General features: G+C 38.4%; 1 protein-coding gene across 3 annotated transcripts in view; it reads right to left on the reverse strand.

Moving 5' to 3' along the window:
- The window catches only part of BBS9 (Bardet-Biedl syndrome 9), a 415,930-nt gene that overhangs the window by 84,767 nt on the left and 312,183 nt on the right, over positions 1 to 18,980 (reverse strand). For all 3 annotated transcript variants that reach the window (XM_008686478.2, XM_008686476.2, XM_008686479.2), the window contains exon 20: positions 9,411 to 9,593. In XM_008686478.2, the coding sequence (XP_008684700.1) occupies positions 9,411 to 9,593 (183 nt within the window). The remainder of the gene's footprint in view (positions 1 to 9,410; positions 9,594 to 18,980) is intronic.

Here is an 18,980-nt window from a genome sequence, read left to right on the forward strand (position 1 = left end):
ATACTTGTAGTAGTAGTATTTTGGTCTTCCCGATGATATAAATAACTAAACATCAAAACCCTGAATCTGAAAATGATGATGGAGACACCCAAGGGAGGCTCAGTGTGTGGTCTACTTCACTGAGATCAAACAAGCAAGGTAATTTTCAGTTACTTTGTGTGAAAAATAGAATTTGGATTATGTCTTCTTGAGGAAGAAAAACCTTGGCATACATTTTTTTCATTAAATGTTTATTGTGTTTCAGTCAGTCATTTGTAGTAGGCCACAGCCAAACTTAATTATGCAATAAAGAGAATACAGTACAGGAAAGGATATACCTGCAATGCAAAAAGAAACTCCATGTGCAACAGCTCCTCGGATGCTGACGTGGCCCTGCTCCCAGGCTAACTATGGGAAAGGCAGTGAGCCTCTGGTTCTAAACACCTCTGAACTGGCAGATCCCTCGCCCTGCACAAACTGTGTTTTCCATCAAACTCTGGGCATGCCTTCATGAGAAAGGCACTAGAGAGCCAAGTTCGCTCACTTTCTTAATCTCATGTTCTTCCTCTGTACCATTTGTTTACTGGTTAAGGAGGAATATAGAGTGAAAGCAAGCTGAAATAAAATCTGAATGGCCATTCTCACCTCCCTTCAAAGCAGAGCTAGTCCTTGGGGTCCAGTCTAGTTCACCACTGTACAGATAAGGAAACTAATGCTTAGTTCCATAATTTGCTTAAGGACGTGGAGCTAGTTAAGTATTTGCACCCCCCCCCAAAAAGATTTAACTCCAGTCTGACATAATATTCTATTCAACTGATAATACCAGTTTGTATTTTCCAACTGCTAGCATTTAGGTTGCTTTCAGTATTTCATAATTATAAAAATAAACATGGTACCAAATGGATTTTAGTTTACTACTTTCAGTGCATTAACTTAGATTAGTGGTACCAAGTATTAGATTTGTTTTATAGCCCATCTCTTCCTAGAGATCCATGACCCTCTGGAAAGCCTATAGCAGAAAGAGGTGGGTATGTCTATTTTACTTCGTGTCTCTCAGCACTATTTATTACCAAGTTTGGCTAAATCAATATAGGTGAGGTGTACCTCATAATTGTTTTCACTTGCATATATTCATCACTGGTAAGATGAAAAATTTTTGTATTTACTGGTTTGAATTACAGGACATGTGAATGAATATATGTATAAATACATACATATGTGGTGGTCTGGCTATCAATCTATATCTTTTACCATCCAGGCAGGAGAGATCAGGTTTCACTCTTACAGAACCCAAAAATATTTGAGGTTGCTTGCAAAAAAATGGGGGTGGTGCAAAATGGAAGGAGAATGCTTCCTTTTTAAATAAAACTATACAGTTGTTTGAGGAGAATCTGCAATTGTGTGGAACACTATGGAAAGAAATGGGGTTTCAAGCAATCCCTAGATACTTATATCCAACTATATGCTTAATTTAAGCTTTAATTCTATGGGGATGTAGAAGAATCTGTCCTTATATTTATTAGAATACAAGACAAGTGGGGCGCCCCTATAGTGCAGATGGTTAAGCAAGAGACTCTAGGTTTTGGCTCAGGTCATGATCTGATGATCATGAGATCGAGCCCTGAGTTGGGCTCCATGCTCAGTGCAGAGTCTGCTTGAGATTCTCTCTCCCTTTCCCTTTGTCCCTCTCCCAACTCACTAACACACTCTCTCACTAAAATAAATAAATAAATCTTTAAAAAAAGAATACAAGACATTGACAATTTCAGAATATATAATGAGAATATAAGGTATATTATGTCATACCCCCTAAGTGAGATTCACAAGAGAATGGAAGCCAGAATAAAATAAGGAGGGAAAGAGAATTGATCTGCCTCTAAAAAAGGGTGAATAGAGGGGTAAACAGAGGACACCATGTTACGTGAAGGAAAAAAAAAAACACTATTAGCCGTGGCCTGATGCAAAGAAGCTATGTACCCATGGAAAGTCAGATTTCCCAGAACGAAGCAGGAAAGCTGGGGAGTCACAGAAACTGATTTTGAGAAAGAAGATATGATAGTGCCAAGTGACTGGAAATACTGAATGCCTGGCACTGGAGTCCAAACTGAACCAGGAGCAAAGAGAGCCACAGAAAGTATGTAAGTAGGCGTGTGACAAGACAGCAGAGGGCTGAGTCTAGCAGTGATGCACAGGGCATACCAATGCAGAGACATGAGCAGAAAGGCTACTTGAAATGCCATCACAGAAAGCCAGGTAGAATAACAAGGATGCAAGTCAAGGGGGCTTCTGAGAAACATTTCCAAATGAACAACAGCAGGCCAGAGTGACCGACTGAGGCTGCAGCTCTGTGTGTGATTACAGCACAGAGGAAGCACTGGTTTTAAAGGCAAGAGCCCCCAATTTCCACGTGTACATTTCTAAAAGAATACAACATCCCAGATGTCAAAATCATCACTTTGTAATTTGTAGATTCAAACTAAGTTGGGTAAAGGTATTTTAAAGATATCAAATTAATATAAATACACTTTTGGGGCACCTGGGTGGTTCAGGTCATGATCTCAGGGTCCTGGGATCAGGCCCCGCGTGGTCAGGCTCCCTGCTCAGTGGGGAACCTGCTTCTCCCTCTCCCTCTCCCTCTTCTACTGCTCCTACTTGTGCACTCTCTCTCTCTCTCTCTCTCTCTCTTGCAAACAAATAAAATCTTTAAAAAATATATACTTCTAACCAGGAATCAAATCAGTAGGCATTATGAGGATGATGATGGTCATTATTTTCCTCACTGTGGTCGTGTGAATTTCACTTATTTATTTATATTTAACCCACACCTTGCTTCACAAAGGTTTTGGGGTGGCATACAGTGAGAGTGAGGCTTCAATTAATCAATTCTTTGTTCATTCATTTAGCATCTCTATTCTTGAATGCATAAATAATATTAAATGTGTCCATTAAAGTACTGTTTCATATTTGATACACTTAAGGGAAGTTTTAAAAATTACACATCACCACTTGTATATTGTATTCTACTTGGCTGCTATTTTGATATATTCCAATTTTTAAAACAGCAAGAAAGTCATCAGAAAGGCTCTGAGATATGTTATACTCAACGCTGGTGAAGTAGAAAGCCATACCGTTACAGAACACCAGCTGCATGTAACTAGCAACAACACAGAGTATGTGGCCATTATGAACATGAAACTAATGTTTTCATGTTTGTCTTGTTGGCTAAGACCAAGGGGATTACCAAAATATTTTTTTCTCCACTATGTTCCCATAGACAGTTTATAACTGTGATGATACGTTAACAGTCATAAGGGCAGACTTGATACTGACACCAGACTTCCTCCTTTTGTTTGCCTTTTAAGAAGAGGTCATTAATAACAGCAACGATTAGCCATCTCAGTCATCACTCAATCCAGACAGGAGGCACAATGGCCCTTACATCAAACCTGACCTGTGACGTAGAAGCCTCCAAGCCTTGTAAGTGAGCCTTGATAAGTCTCTCCACACAATAGGATTTCCTATTATAAACATCTGTTTTCTCACATGAACCATGTTGAACATGTTAAAAATAAGTTTCTCTTTCCATATCAGTTTGTAAAAGGAATAATCAATCAAAAAGTAAGGCTGAAGGTCCAAATCTCCTTCCCCCACTGATGTAAGTTTCCACCTTAACTTTCTCAGGGGATTTGCAAGTTCAATACTAGGGAAGGTAACTGTTAAACTCTTAACACAATAAAGCTTTTCTTTTTCAAACAGTAGATAACATCTACAAAAGATATTAAATGCACTTTTAAAGAAAAGAAAAAGTAAGCCAAAATGTTATGCAATGTGCCAATACTCCCTCTAACTCTAGGTTGTGTGTACTCAGGTCTCCAAACCAGCGCACTGTTGCTCTTTTCCTTAGAGATTCCTCTGAAGTCAGGTGGAACATAAATGAACATTTAGAGCAGAAGTCGGAGAAAGTCCATTTGGAAATAACAATATTGTCTTAGTCATCTAAGCTGTTTGCTAAGAAAATGAGAAGCAGATCTGTACAGAGATCAGGAAGGGCACAGAGGATTCATCCACATACCAACTGCAAGTGATAGTGACTACCTAGAATGCTGTATTCAAAAGGGTTCTGAGGTCATGCACAGGCTCAACAGGAAAGAATTTGGGATGATTACAACGTCTACCAAGTTCATGTGAAGGGGGAGTAGCAGCACTTGCGCCAGCTTATTGCCTCCCTTTTATGTAGATGCATTCATCTCCCCAGAGAAACCGTGGTTATTGCACATGTGACCAGGCAGATGATACCAGAATACCAGAAATAAGGGCAGCTAAAGCAAATACCACGGCACAACTTAATGTCACCGTCCCGCCCTTCTCTCATTAATTTGTTAAAATGTGCTGACGTTGTTAACCCAATTGACAAAACCCTTTCTCTTCTAATGATGGAGGATACTACACAATAGAAATTACTGAGGTGAAGGAAATGTTCTATATCTGCACTTTCCAATGTGGTAGCCACTAATGGTAGCCACATGTGGCTACTGAGCAGTTGAAATATAGCTAGTGAAATCAAGGAACTGAAATTTTAATTTTATTTCACTTTAATTTATGTAAATTTCAATTTACATAGCTACATATGGCAAGTAGCTACCATATCACACAGCCAAAGATGTTTATGGCTAAATGTGACTAGAATCTGTTTGCTTACAATGTTGAAGTAAATCCACAAAGGATGGGATCTCTGTTTTGTTTACTGAAATATACTGATAGCCTAGAACACTGCCTGAAACATAGTAGATGCTTAATAATATTCATTGAATGCATAAATGACTGGATAAGATTTCAAGTCAATCCTGAGGTATGAAATAGTTTTGCAGCTTTTGGCTTTTATACCACATCATGAGAGGGAGATATTCGTACTATCACAATTGAACACTCTCTCAGACTCAAACCAGTAACCCAGCCCTCACTGACCTAAGTAGAGATAGTATTTTCCATAGAGCTTCAAAGAGATAAAGGGTCAGTAGATACACGTTTAAATTCTGCATTGCGAATACTCTGAAATCTCCTCAGCCCCTAACCTGAAAAGTAAGAAAACAATTCATTTCAGAACAGCCTCATCAGGTACTCTGAGAGAACACACTATTTGGGGCAAAACTTCTCTATCATGACAGGAAGATGGTAGGGACAATATCATATTTATTATCAAATCCACAGATGGAACTGAGTTTAAGAGCTCTTTTTGGAGATGCCAAAGAAAACACCTGTCTTTCGTAAAGTGAAGGGAAGTATCCCTACAAAAACACATTTGGCATACATAACTTTCAGCACCTTGGAAAAGTCACGTGTAATAGTCCACAATACCAGCATTTATTTGCCCCAAAATAGTTATGAGTAGTGGCAAAAATGGAAACGTATCACTAAAGAAACAGATCAAAGAAAACAAGGATGAATTCTCTTCCAAATGAGATGGTATTTTTTAAAAAAACTACTGATAAGATAGTGTGAAGAATATTACTTTTCATTAGTAATAATAAATTCTAAATACTTTTGCTTTGTGAGCCTGATACCAGTAAGAAAATATTCCACAGTGAACTAGAGTTTTTCACCCACCTTTGTGACAAATGCCATCTAAATAACAATACAACAAACAATTTGCAAGGTAAGTAAAACGTCTTCTGACTACTTTCTGCCACCTCTCAATACTTGTGGGGACATCTGACCTTGAACTGAGAGTCTCTTTTGAAAATGTTGTCCACATGTCTGAAGTTCTCCCCCTCACACATGTACCCTGCCATCCACTTTCAACCAAACCATCTAAATTACATTCAGATTTTTGTGGTATCATAATAACTTCAATATGGGATATATTTTCAACATTCTGGTAAGAGACTCCTTTCTTCCCCGCCTCACCCTCCCTCCAAGTTATTTCAGGTTTGCATATTTCATTTTCACATCTCAGTGGGATACCCATCACATAACATTTATTTGTGAGGTCTAAAGGCATAATGTGGGAGATTGTGAACTAGCATGTCAAAACCACATAGTGCAGGCGTACGTCTTAAAGAATGAAAAAGGATTCCTTTTTTCTCAAGATATATAAGCTGTCTCAACAGTATAAGTCCAAAGTGAATACCACAACCTAATTAAAGATGAAGAGCATAACAAGCAGTATTAAAATGTCTTTTTTGATTCATTCTTCTCCAAGTTATATTTTTATCAAATGTCCTGTCTCATTAATGACTTCGATAGACAAAACGAGTATACACACCTTCTAATCTAACCAAATTCAGAAGAAAGTTGAAAGAATTTTCTCCTACATGTTTTGGGAGGTATGACAGCTGAGAACACACCAGCAGGGCAAAAAGGAGCTTCGAGAAGATGCTTCATCCATTCACCTGCCTTCAGGGATGAACATATTACATATTCCCAGCAGAATGAGGCTGTTTTTAAAGATCTCTAGATTCGGAAATACCACAATCTCTCTGGGGACTCAATCCTTACATCTGAGAACCTTTATTTCAAGGAAATTCTTGCTCTGGGTCTAACCACACTTCAGGAGCATGTGAGCTGTGTGGTCACACAGGGCCCCATGTTCAGAAGGGCCCCACACTGATTTAATGCTTTGCCGTCGCCATCTTAAAACTCATAATAATGTTATCTTTGAACTTGTGTTTTGTAAATGAAGTCCAATGGGACACTGAAGTGTGTGTGAGAAAGGAAGACATGCCCCATCTGCGTGGCCTTCTCCCTTTCTGCTCCATAAGCTTAGAATTCTATGGCACTCGGGGCACCTGGGTGGCACAGCGGTTAAGCGTCTGCCTTCGGCTCAGGGCGTGATCCCAGCGTTCTGGGATCGAGCCCCACATCAGGCTCCTCCGCTATGAGCCTGCTTCTTCCTCTCCCACTCCCCCTGCTTGTGTTCCCTGTCTCGCTGGCTGTCTCTCTCTCTGTCAAATAAATAAATAAAATCTTTAAAAAAAAAAAAAAAGAATTCTATGGCACCTGAATGAGTGGGAGTCAGTGAGACTCAAAGCAAGTACAAGGAAGGCATGTTATGTCTAGACTGATTAAATGGGGCACTGACAGCCCTTCAAGGCTTTTCATTTGCACCAAAACTTGTTTTGAATGAAGAAAGGCGGCAACAGATTCAAAGAAACAGGAATGACTAAGGCAGTCCATTATACTCCTGTTATTTCCCTGTATTATCCAACTATTACACTGAAAATGGTAACACAAGGAAAGGGAAATAGAGTAACACAGAGCTCTTTTTCCTTTCTTTCCTTCCTTACCCATCAGTAAGCTGAAGGTGGAAAGTGTTGGTAGATGTGTGCATATCAAGAAGCAAAATAAAAACAGTTAATTTTGTACAGTGACTCACAGTTCTTTAAGAACAAAATACATATGCATGCACGAGCTATAAAATACAAATTACATAATTTTGGTGATTCAGCATATGGGTTCAATGCTCTTATATTTGTATTAAAACTGGCATTGCACACTATAAGATTAATAGTAAAATTCATGCTAACAACTTAAATTTTCAATTTTTCTTCATTTAGAACAACATAAAAAACCAAATAAAACACCATGATGAGAAAGAGATTGCAGAAAGTAAAAAGCTTTGTTTCAGTATCTGTTTTAACAACACTTTAGCAATTTTTTCTACTTTTTTGAACAAGGTATCTACATTTTCATTTTGCACTGGGCCCTGTAAATTATACAGCTGGCCCTGCCCTACTTCCTCACGCTCCAGATTATATCTACTACATCTGTTCTGCCAAGTCAACTCTTGTTAGCTTTTATCCTTCTCTCCAGTCATTCACCTAACAAATATTGACTGTGCTATGGTCAGGCATTGTGCCAGATGCTGAGAATATAAAAATGAGTAAGATATAATTCCACTCTACTCCATTATCTCATTTAATTCTTATTCAACTTATTGTGTAGGTCCTATTATTGCTTCCAGCCTTAGAGCTACAGAAGTAGAGATTTAGAGCAGCTAGAAAACCTGATCAGAAGGACTTTATCATCAAAGTCCTGGAGCCAGGAACTGAGGACACCCATGTCTTTCTGACTACTAATCTGAGTTCATAGTTCTTACTGATAACAATCCTATATTATATTGTTTTCTATTACTACAATATCTACATTTCTAGCTTCGCAAAAATAAATTTTAGCAGTAATTTTATTTTCTCAATCTAAGAAAAAGGTGTACTCAAAGTTTTTTTTTCAGTTTATTTATTAGTATTTTGTTTAGGATATAAAATATAGTTTGATTTTTTTTTCTCTGACAATCCTTTGACTCGACTACAGAAAATTACATTCAATTGACAAAGTCTGTGATTTTCAAAATCTTGTTCATGACTTTGTTTGCCAAAATACAGTGTATTGGTTAAAAACATATGGTTTGAAAGCAGCCAGACCTGGGTCCAAATCCTGGCTCTACCACCAAAAGGTACTTAACTCTCAAAGCCTAAATCTTCTCATATATAAAATGGGGATGAAAACAGTACCTTAACTACCTTATTGGGCCATGTTTAAGATTAAATGAGATAATTCTTGTGAAACACTCAAAATACCACCTGATGCCCACCTAGTAAGCACTCAGAAACGTTAGTTTTAGTACTATTATTTTTGGTCCTATGTTCTCATAGCTGTGCTTAAAAATGGATTTGAAATGACTTTTTTCTTGAAATGGTTTCCTCCAACACAGAAAATAAGTCCAGGGGTCTCTAATTTCCAAGAAGTATATTATTTCTTTGTATATAAAAGCATGCAAAAAGTTCCTCAAAACTGACACCTGTTAGTCATATAAACCTCTAAAATTCAAGGGTCTAAGATGTTTTTACTCATATAATCTTTCACCAAAAACTCCAAATATGAACCTGCATTTCCCCCGTTTGGTTCTAAACTGCCAATTCAAAGGGTCAAGAGTAAAGGAGTTTATACGCTATATATAAAGAACTATATAAATGTAACAAAATATTCCTGTCATTTAGCAAGGCTATCTCAGCTCTCCCTAACCCTTGAAGTGACACGTAAATTTAAGAACACTGAGCAAATTAAAATGGCTGAACTGTTTTCTCTGGTGGAAAAGGAAAGGATTAGCTAATCTGAAGGTTTACTGCCATCACTCAGGCAGTCAAATGACTGTTTCCCTGGCTTCTAAGTGATTGAAGAGCACATAAAAAATAGACTGAATACCACATAAAAATGGACTATATACCTATTTTTAAAATAGCTCTAGAAAAAAAAAAGGCCTTTATTTGACATTTTTATCATGGTTTAAAGAAAAGAAAAACAGGATCTGGGTTAAAAAAAAAAAAAAAGCCTCCATCTGATACCTTAGAAAACATGATAGCCATGTGAGATCTTCCTAAACCCACAATCTTTTCAATAATGATGGCTGTTACCACTGCAGGCTTGTGGGTCCTTACCAGTTCTTGAGTGTCCTGCTGCAGTGGCAGAAATGCTGCTTCCAGAATAGCAACCTGGTCAGGACTAAGCTTCTGCCACAGCCCAATCAGCAGAATCACCAGATGGGTGGCACTTCTCAGCTTGGTGAATGACTGGAACAGATTGTCTTGGTTTTCCTCTACTGCATCTGCTAGAGCGATTACCTGCAGAAATGACAAACTTCAGTTAAGGATAATTTCACAATTCTTGAGCCCTCAACAAATTACATTTGGCACACTCTTGTTTTTCTTTAAAACAAATTGATGAACTTTGTCTTCCACAAACACAAGCTATGTTGAGTAATAAAATAGTTATCATTCATCTGTTCACTTCCTTCTTTAAAAAAAAAAAATCCCTAAGGTAATTCCAAATCCATATGGCCAGGAGATGAAAATATCCATGAAATCAGCTTAATGGAGACATTGTTCGGCGTCTGCTTCACCATCAAGTGACATTCTACAATATATGATAATATAAGTAACCTCTAATACAGTTATTATAGTCTTCATTACCAGCCACAGAGATTGATCAATTAAAAAATATCAAAATGACCACATTTGCCATGTAATTTAAAATAATGACTTCATTACACCCTTTTCAGAAAATAACTGTCTGTCTCTGATTATTATTCTTTACATGTTACATGGTGCTGGGATATCCAGTATTTCCTTATTATAACCAAAAGGTAGATAGTGTTCAAACATTGGACCAATTCAGTAATGTCATTTTTAACACAAATGTCAGGCACTAGCCTACAGGGACCTGAAAGAAAAAAAAAAATGTTCAGGGTGTGTTAGCTTTACAACGCCAAATCTACTTAGGATAAAATTGGCAGGAGTTAGAATTGGCTTTTTTTTTTTCATCCCCTTGAATACTCCTGTGGAAAAAAGAACTAAAGCAACAATTGGATGGAACATTCAAGACTGCCCATTGGTGTTTTATTTTAATGTCTTGGTGAATTTTGTGCTCATTAAAAGTAATGAACTGACTGGCCCAGAGGCTCAAGGCGTCTGACAGCCCCCAGATCAGGAATAGTAAAAGCCAGGGCAATGTGAGCTCCTTTCTATCAGTCCCTGCCAGCCTGAGGAACTACAGCTTAGATGACTTTCAGAACTCTAGTACACATGAACCATTTGGAGATATTTCATGGCTTATTGACACTGGCCCAAAGGGCTTGTTAAAAAATCATCATTCAAACAAGTTAGAGTTTACAGCTGTGTGGTCTCCCAAATTCCATGTAGCAACAGGGGCTGTAGGGGTACTGTCCTGAGTATCTGGGAGATGCTGGAAAAGAGATACAGGTTAGGAAAAGACCTTCAGGTCCTTGCCTGACAGTGCTGGGCAGACCAGGATTCTTTGCCATTTGGTTGAGGGGTTGCAGGAGATAGAAAAGGCAATCACAATTCACATTCAGATCTCCAGGTGGCCCTGGGAGTTTGAACCGAGGTCAGCATTACAATAAAGTGCCTTGCTGACTATATACCTATTCTGTGCTTTCTTCCCATAGGTGTTCAAAAAAGTACATGATATCTTATAGTCCATAAGGATCTTATAATTTGTTGGACGGGAAGCATACATACACAACCAATTAGTGGGAAAAAAATTACTGTAATAATGTCCTAATTGCGCAGAACAGAAAATAAGTGTAAAAGAAGTTAGCAAAGGGACAAGTTACTATGGGCCAGAGTTAATATCCCTGGGGCCTGTTTTACTCAAATGAAGCTTGGAACTCATCCCTTCCCTATTACTTCAAGAAGTCCCCTCTAAGAGACAGAGGCCACTTTCCTTAAACCCAAACACCTGGAATCATCTGCTTCTTCCCTCACCCTCACCATGATTACAACTGACTCCTGTTCAAGTCTACGTTTATATTCTTTTCTTCCTGTGAGTGTTACCAATTAGGCCTCATTGTGGGGACCATCATATAATGACACAGATGCTTTACTGTTGATAAGCCCAAATCACACAACGATCAAGGTCATAAACACCTCCTAAGTGCCAGGTATATGCAAGAATTTACAGGAAGCACTCCAAGGAATTCAATGGCAACAGATCTAATCTCTACCTTCAGAGAGTTTATAATGGAGAAAGAGAAATATGTCAGAGGCAAATGTTGACATTGTAGGGAAGACCCTATGAATGATAAAGGAGGATGCCATGAATATTATAATTGTTAGGTTAATAATAGTCCCTCTAACTAAGTGAGCATAGACTACATGCCAACATTCTGCTGTGCCATACAGGTATCACTGCCGTCAATCCCCACATCTCCACCCACTTGGCATGATCTCTATTTTACAGAGGAGGCCTTTGAGGCTCAGCAGATGTAAGGAATTTGTCCAGTACTATACACAGGGATGCACACTGTACCTGTGCTTACAAGGGCTCCATGCTTGGTCTAATGCCCTGCTGTCTCTGTCTTAAATTTTTTTTTTTTTTTTTAGAGAGAGCGTGAGCAAGGAGAAGGGGTAGAGGGAGAGAGAGAGAGAGAAGCTTAAGCAGGCTTGAAGCCCTCTGCGGAGCCAAATGTGGGCATAATCTCATGACCCTGAGATCAAAACCTGAGCCAAAATCAAGAGTCGGATGCTTAACCAACTGAGCCACCCAGGCACCCCTCTGTCTGGAAATTCTTAATAATTTTATTTTTGAACTTGTGTTTTATAAGTGAAGTCTATGAAGGGATAATAGACATGCACATGAGAAGAGGCGATTATTCTCATTAACTCATAGCGTTGAATGTTCTTATATTTGCATTTAAAACTGGCATTACACAATGTAAGATTAATGGTTAAAATCCATGCCAACAATTTTAAATTTAAATTTTTCCTTACTTGGAATGGCATTGAAAAGAAAATAAAAACACCATCAGAAGGTGTGAAAGAGACTACTGAAGAAAGGAAAAAGCTTTGTATTTTAGTAGTTATTTTAACACCACTTTCTTCCGGCCTTTTAACAAGGGCCCTGCATTTTCATTTTGCACTGGGAACTGCAAATTAAGTAGCCAGCCTGACCATCACACCTAGCAAGTGAGAGACCTGGATTCATACTTGGAGTCTCTCACTTCAAAGCCTGCATGCAACCTGAAGCACCTTCTAGGTTCAGAAAAGGCCTTTTACTGATTCTGGAGCACTTTAGGAAAGAAAAGGTAGAGGAAAGAAGCCGTGGTGTGCCGGAACCAACCTGTCCAGCTCCTACAGGCTCCAGAGAAAGGATGGGTCGTTTGATTTTCAATTTTGTAGACCAGCTGTTAAACTCAGCTATTACTAAAAATTAAGTTACATAAACTTAAGATTAAATAAATTACACCAAAACAAAGGTAATAAATACTCAAAACTCCTTACTTCCTAATTAGTTTACTATTATCTAGGCCTTTGAGGTTATTTATGCTTATGGTATCTGTATGTTGGAAACACTGCAATGGTGGGTTATTGCCCATTTCTTCCCAACTTCGCATTCAGTAACCTCACGTTGGTAGACTGAAATCAGCCATGGCAGAAGTATTTACAACATGAACATCAACAAATGTTACAAAGCCAGGCCTCCTCCCAACACCTCTCCTTCCCAGAGAATCAGCTGTTAAATATTTACCAGCCTGCCACTGCATAGAGGTACCTGAAATTCATCCTCAAAAAAGACATTAGGTTTGGGCGCTTTAAAAGTGCAGGAAACAACTCGAACAAATGCATTAAAGCAGAAAAGTAGAGGCTGCTTGTTCAGGAAGGAGGAAATATTCCAGTTTGGGAATAGCATTTGATGAGATTTAAAAAAAAAAAAAAAAAGGTAATCTGGGCAACTGGTGTAGAGGAACCAGAATGTCAAGGTGAAGAGCATGCACATAACACACCAGGTCCTGGGTGGTGGCGGAGTACTGTGAGTGTGGGTGTTCCTTGATGGAGGCTGCACTCAAAGCAGCTATCGATCATAGTAAACATTCGGACATTTGCTGGGACTTAAAGCAAGGCTCTTGTGCACGTTCCTCACTATCAAGGGAAAATTCTTACTAAGTGTAACAACATGTCAGTTCATGGACCCACCCAACTTGCTAAACACAGCTGTGGTGGAAGAATGACTTCTCAGTGAGACAGCAGCCCAAGCCACAGGATCTTTCCTGAGCAAGGCCCAAAATACATCAATCTGGGAGAAGCATCGTTTCTCTAAGTTTCGGTCTTGCTGGTTATAGTTCTGTGCCATTGTGGAAAGTCTGCTATCCCCAAATGGTCACAGAAATTGGAAAGAAATGGGATAAACAATTCCTTATGTAAATTACCCCCAAGGAAAATCTTCCTGACCTACTGGCCAGCATTAAATACTAAACAGATCTCCATGTTCTCAATTTAGTTTTACATGTAACAGCCAAGTTTACTTTGTTCTCCATAAGAGCCAAATGAATTTAGCAGAATTAACATAGTAAAAAGGGCTGGAAAACGTAGAACCATCAAGATTTAGATCTGTCCCACCAAGGCCTAGAGGGTCTCACTGCTCACCTGGAACTGCAAAATGAGGCCAACCAGCTGCTAGGGCTTAAATTTGAAGGAGAGTGATTTTTCAGTGCTCATCACTGGCTGTGCAAGATGTGTGTTCCCTGGTGTTCAACAGAACTACAGAAAGGGAGGGGTTTAGGAAACAATAAATGCTAACGATTTCAAGCACAAATGTGTTGATGGCCTTTGTTTTGCTTTTTCGAATTGAAGGTTTCCAAATAAAATGGAGACCCCAAAGGACATCTATGTCCAACTGCCATATCAGTTGATGCCAAAGTAATGAGGCAGAGGCCCAGGGAGCTGCTTGCAGGAAAATGCTCAACTCATAAAGTGAGTGTGAAATTAATCCCAAATACTTCCAGCTGCCAAGATAGGCTCTAAAATTGGTTACAGGAAAGCAGCAGCAGCAACAGCAGAGTAGACATGAATCATACTATGTGAAAACAGACATGTCCAATTTCTTCACCTAAACTCACCACCGAAGCTGCCTCCAAATCTCATGTGTGGCACACAGAACCCTATTACATTGCTGTTTAGCTGTCACTTACTGAGCCCTGACTGTGGGCCAGGCACTGTGCTGTGCTGTTATACCCAGATTATCACTTGGTCCTCATGACTACCCTCTGAGATAGGAATTGTTGATCCCTGCAGCCCCCATTTCCAGATGAGGAAACAGAAGCTTACTGCTCAGATGAGCTTAGTGCCTGTGGCCATGAACTACAGCAGATTCCAATCCTGTCTCCCGATTCCCCACCAAGAGCTTTTTCTTCTGCAATGGTACACAAATATATACAGTAGGCCCCTTAAAATAATCCAGTGGATTTTTATCTTGATAGTCAAACAAAGATACTAAAGAAAAACACTACTAATACATTACATCCATAACATGAGTATGTGCTTTAGTTAAATTTCCCCTTTGCTGGGGCTTTTAGCAGGCTTGTTTCTGCCCAAAGTTATAGTATAAGGAAATTAGTTCATCATTTGTAAAGGATGGGAAGGTTTTTTCTCTTAAAAAAAATGTATTAGGTTCCATACAATTCAAAATTATGAAGACTTTAGAAATTAGCTATTTACTACACCTGCTCCTTTTGTGCATCTACTTTTTAAAAAGGGATGATTCATTTATTTTCTACAAATTTTTTATTCACTTATTTTCTACAAATCTCCGACTACAATCTTTTCAGTGGTTTAAGCAAGTTGATGTTATGTAATAATAACCGTCATCATTTACTGAGGGCTTTCTAGGAGCCAGGCACTGTGCTAACCTCCTTACAGATTAGCTCATTTTATTCTCAAAACAATTCTATGAAGTAGAAACTATTATTGCCCCCATTTTAAAAATAAGGAGACAGTCTCCTGGGTGACTCAGTTGGTTGAGCAACCGACTTTTGATTTCGGCCGAGATGATCTCAGGGTCCTGGGATCGAGCCCTGCATCAGGCTCTCCAGTCAGTGGGGAGTCTGCTTCTCTCATTCTCCTTCTCCCTTTGCCCCTTCCTCCATAAGCACACAAGCACACACACACACACACACACACTCACTCTCTCTCTCAAAAATAAATAAATAAATAAATCTTTAAAAAAAATAAGGAGACAGAAATACAGAAAGGGTCAAGCCGTTAGTTCAGCAGCAGAGCCAGAATGTATACCCAAGCAATCTGACCCAAGAAATGTCAGAGTACCATCACCTGCATTGATTTTCTGCTTGCACACCAATTTCCTCATAGGCAATATGTGGAAAAAATTCTATCAGAAGCTTCCCAATGGCAGGTTTCGGCTTTGCTAACATTCTAATACCCCCATATGAATCAAGATAGGCTTATTTTAATAAAAGGCCAGCATGGATGAATAAGTGAAGAAAACAGGGTCGTATGATATGGGTGAGTTTATACATCCCCTAGGGCTGAACACAGCAGGCTGTGCCAGGACTGCCTTCCCTAGGGAGCAATTTTATGTCACTGTACAGTTTACTTCCCTTTTCTGGGCTCTAGGTTCATCACCTGTAAAATGTAGGGGTGGGAAATATGATCACTAACATCCAACACGGCTGTAAGTGCCAGATTCAAAAACTTTTAAATTACCTTTGGATGATATGTTGTTTTGAACTATTCACGTCACTTCCTGTGTTTCTCATTTAATGTTTACTGATTTGGAGATTTTATCTATAAAATAACAGTAAGAATAACGCTTGCTTATAATTTTATAATTATAATCCTATGATAATTTAATGAGAGAAGTAAAAAGATGGACAGTACCAAGTGTTGGCAAGGATGTGGAGAAACTGGAATGCTCACACGCTGCTAGCGGTAATGTGATATGGAGCGGTCACTTTGGAAACAGGTCGGCAGTTCCTCAGAACGGTAAACATTGAGTTGCCATATGAGGCAGCAATTACAATTCTAGGTTTATAACCCAGAGAAATGAAAATATATGTCTCCTCAAAAACTTGTTCACAAATGTTTATAGCAGCCTTATTCATAATAGCCCAAAAGTAAAAACAATTCAAATGTCTGTTCATCAAGTAATGAATAAATTAAATGTGGTATATCTATATAATAGAATATTATTCAGCCATAAAAAGAAATGGGAGTACTTACACATGCTACTACATGGATGAACCTTAAAAACATTCTGCTGAGTTAAAGGAGCCAGTCACCAAGGACTGTTGTATCATTCCCTTTATAGGAGATGTCCAGAACAGGCAGATCTATAAATACTGTAAGTAGACTGCTGGTTGCTTAGGTTGGGTGGTGGACAGGAGGGAATGGACAATGCCTCCTAATGGTTGCACAACTCTGTGAATATGCTAAAAATATTAAATTGTATACTTTAAATGAGTGAATTGTATGTATACAAATTATTTCTCAAAAAGCTATTAAAAATAATAAGAGAAATAAAAAGTACTGTGAAAGTATAATTCATGGAAGGTAGATAAATTAACACAAATAAAGGCAACTTTATTTAAGCAAAAATTTTGATATGTTAATGGCTGTACCATATTGTAACTTGGGCTTAATGACATTCTGGATGATGTAATAATTAAGTAAATTTGGAGTCGATTAGATATATATGAATATTGGTAATGCTACTGCTTACTAGCTGTACAACCTCTGGCTTCTCTACCTTCCTCAGACTTAGTTTTCATCTATAAAACAGTACTCAGATGAAAACTATAAAACAGTTTTCATCTATAAAACATCCTTTCTATTCATTTCTAATTTGTTTGGCTCCTGGTTAGCATTTCTTAATACTCTATAGTCGAGGGCTCATTTCAGTGTAGTAACATCAGGCAAACTCTACTTTTTCTGTTAGGTTAACAGTGACCCTGAAAACAGGAAGACCCTTCTCCAGTACTTGAGGCACAGTACTAACTCCCACCTCCTGAGGCAATGCAGGACAGCTGATTGTTCTGCAATGTGCCCTGGCCCTCTTTGTGCAGTCACTCAATGGAACAGTGCTCGTTTGTAGCCAAGTTTCATCAAGTTTCAAGGTAAAAATGTCATGAGACCGTATATCAAATATATACTAAAAACTGTGTGAGGTTACATGCACTGGATTCCTTTTTTTTTTACTACTTTAGCAATTCTATTAAAATACACACAAACAAACATACAACTTTGCCTGCTATGACTTGTTCTCTAAAAATCCTCTGAGGTTTGTTAATCAGGAGCTAGATGTTGGGCTTTTTTTTAATACCTTATTGAAAACGCTAGAACATTTGGTGATTTAAATAACATGTCTATAAAGTACACCATGAAAAGGCAGAGGGAAAACAAAACTCATACTCAGCCCAGAAATTTCCAGTGTAAAAAGAGCAATCAGTAAGTCCCCACCATGTCCTCAATACTCTAATACTCGGTACACAGTGGGTGTCCCATAAATGCTGGCTGAATTAATGAACCTGAAATTCCACCTAAAACTCCAGCACAACTAAACTGCCTCTTAAATCCTAGGCACACGCAATCAGGCATTGTTAGGCTCCCAATGTGAATGAACCCAAGTGGTGCTGCATGAAAACAACAGACCTACCTCAACAGATCTGTCATCTACTTAAAAAAAAAAAAATCGCTTCAGTTCATCTTTAGCCACAGCTGCCTAACACCAGGCTACAGACAGCTCTTAATGACTGCTGAAATGAATTTTTTGTTCACATGGCTGCTCTTTGGTCAGAAAGACACACTTTCAGTCTAGGGGAGATTTGGAAGCAGGCAAGAAAAAGGGCATACTTCCCACAAAACGATGTTATTTGTAATGGTGTTTGCTGCAGACTCCAACATGGGAAAGCCTCTGCAATAAGAAGAAGAAAAAATGTACCATGTCTAAACTTTTATTTTGGCTGAAAAGATCCAATTTGTATCCAAAAGAATTATTCTTTTAACAGAAACGATGAAATAAGGTTCAAAATGAAGAGAGAAAGGGCGTGATGATCCAAATGCCAGATAAGCATGTAAGTAAGAAGTGTTTCATTATCTGTGTGCTGAACTTTTAGCTAGATAAAAAAGAACCCCAGGTTTTTAACTGGAAGGCATAAAAAGAATCTAATTCTTAGCTACTTTTGCTACTGTGTTATTTTGTATAAATAGGACAGGGGGCTAGATTACATTCTATTACACTTCTCACTGAGTAAAAACCTAGGATTCCCCTATAACAAGCATTTAGCTAAAATTCCTAAACCAAACCCAGGATTAGAATACATTTTTAACCATGTTATCATTTGGGGGTAGCTATTAAAACAACAGGGAAAATGTACCCTTTAGTAAAAAAATTTCGGTCACACATGATTTGTCTTCATAAAAAGAGACCTGCTAATTGGCCAAATCACCTGATGCTTTGGAACATTGAGGTATGATCGTTGATTCTTAGAAGTCGTGATAGTTTTACTGGTCTAGGATTATAATTTTCCTTGACACCAATCTACACTTGCCAAATGCCTTGAGAATTCATTTAAAACTGGTTTTAGAAAAACAAATTATTCCTGAGAAATTTCTTTATACTATGTACTATAGAACCCCCCCCTTTTTTTTCTTTTTTAATGTTCTGCCCAGAAGAATATGAAAGGTAGGCAGTGCTGG

This window comes from Ursus maritimus, unplaced genomic scaffold (genome assembly GCF_017311325.1).
Source record: "Ursus maritimus isolate PB19 unplaced genomic scaffold, ASM1731132v1 scaffold_3, whole genome shotgun sequence".
Taxonomy (NCBI): Eukaryota; Metazoa; Chordata; class Mammalia; order Carnivora; family Ursidae; genus Ursus; species Ursus maritimus.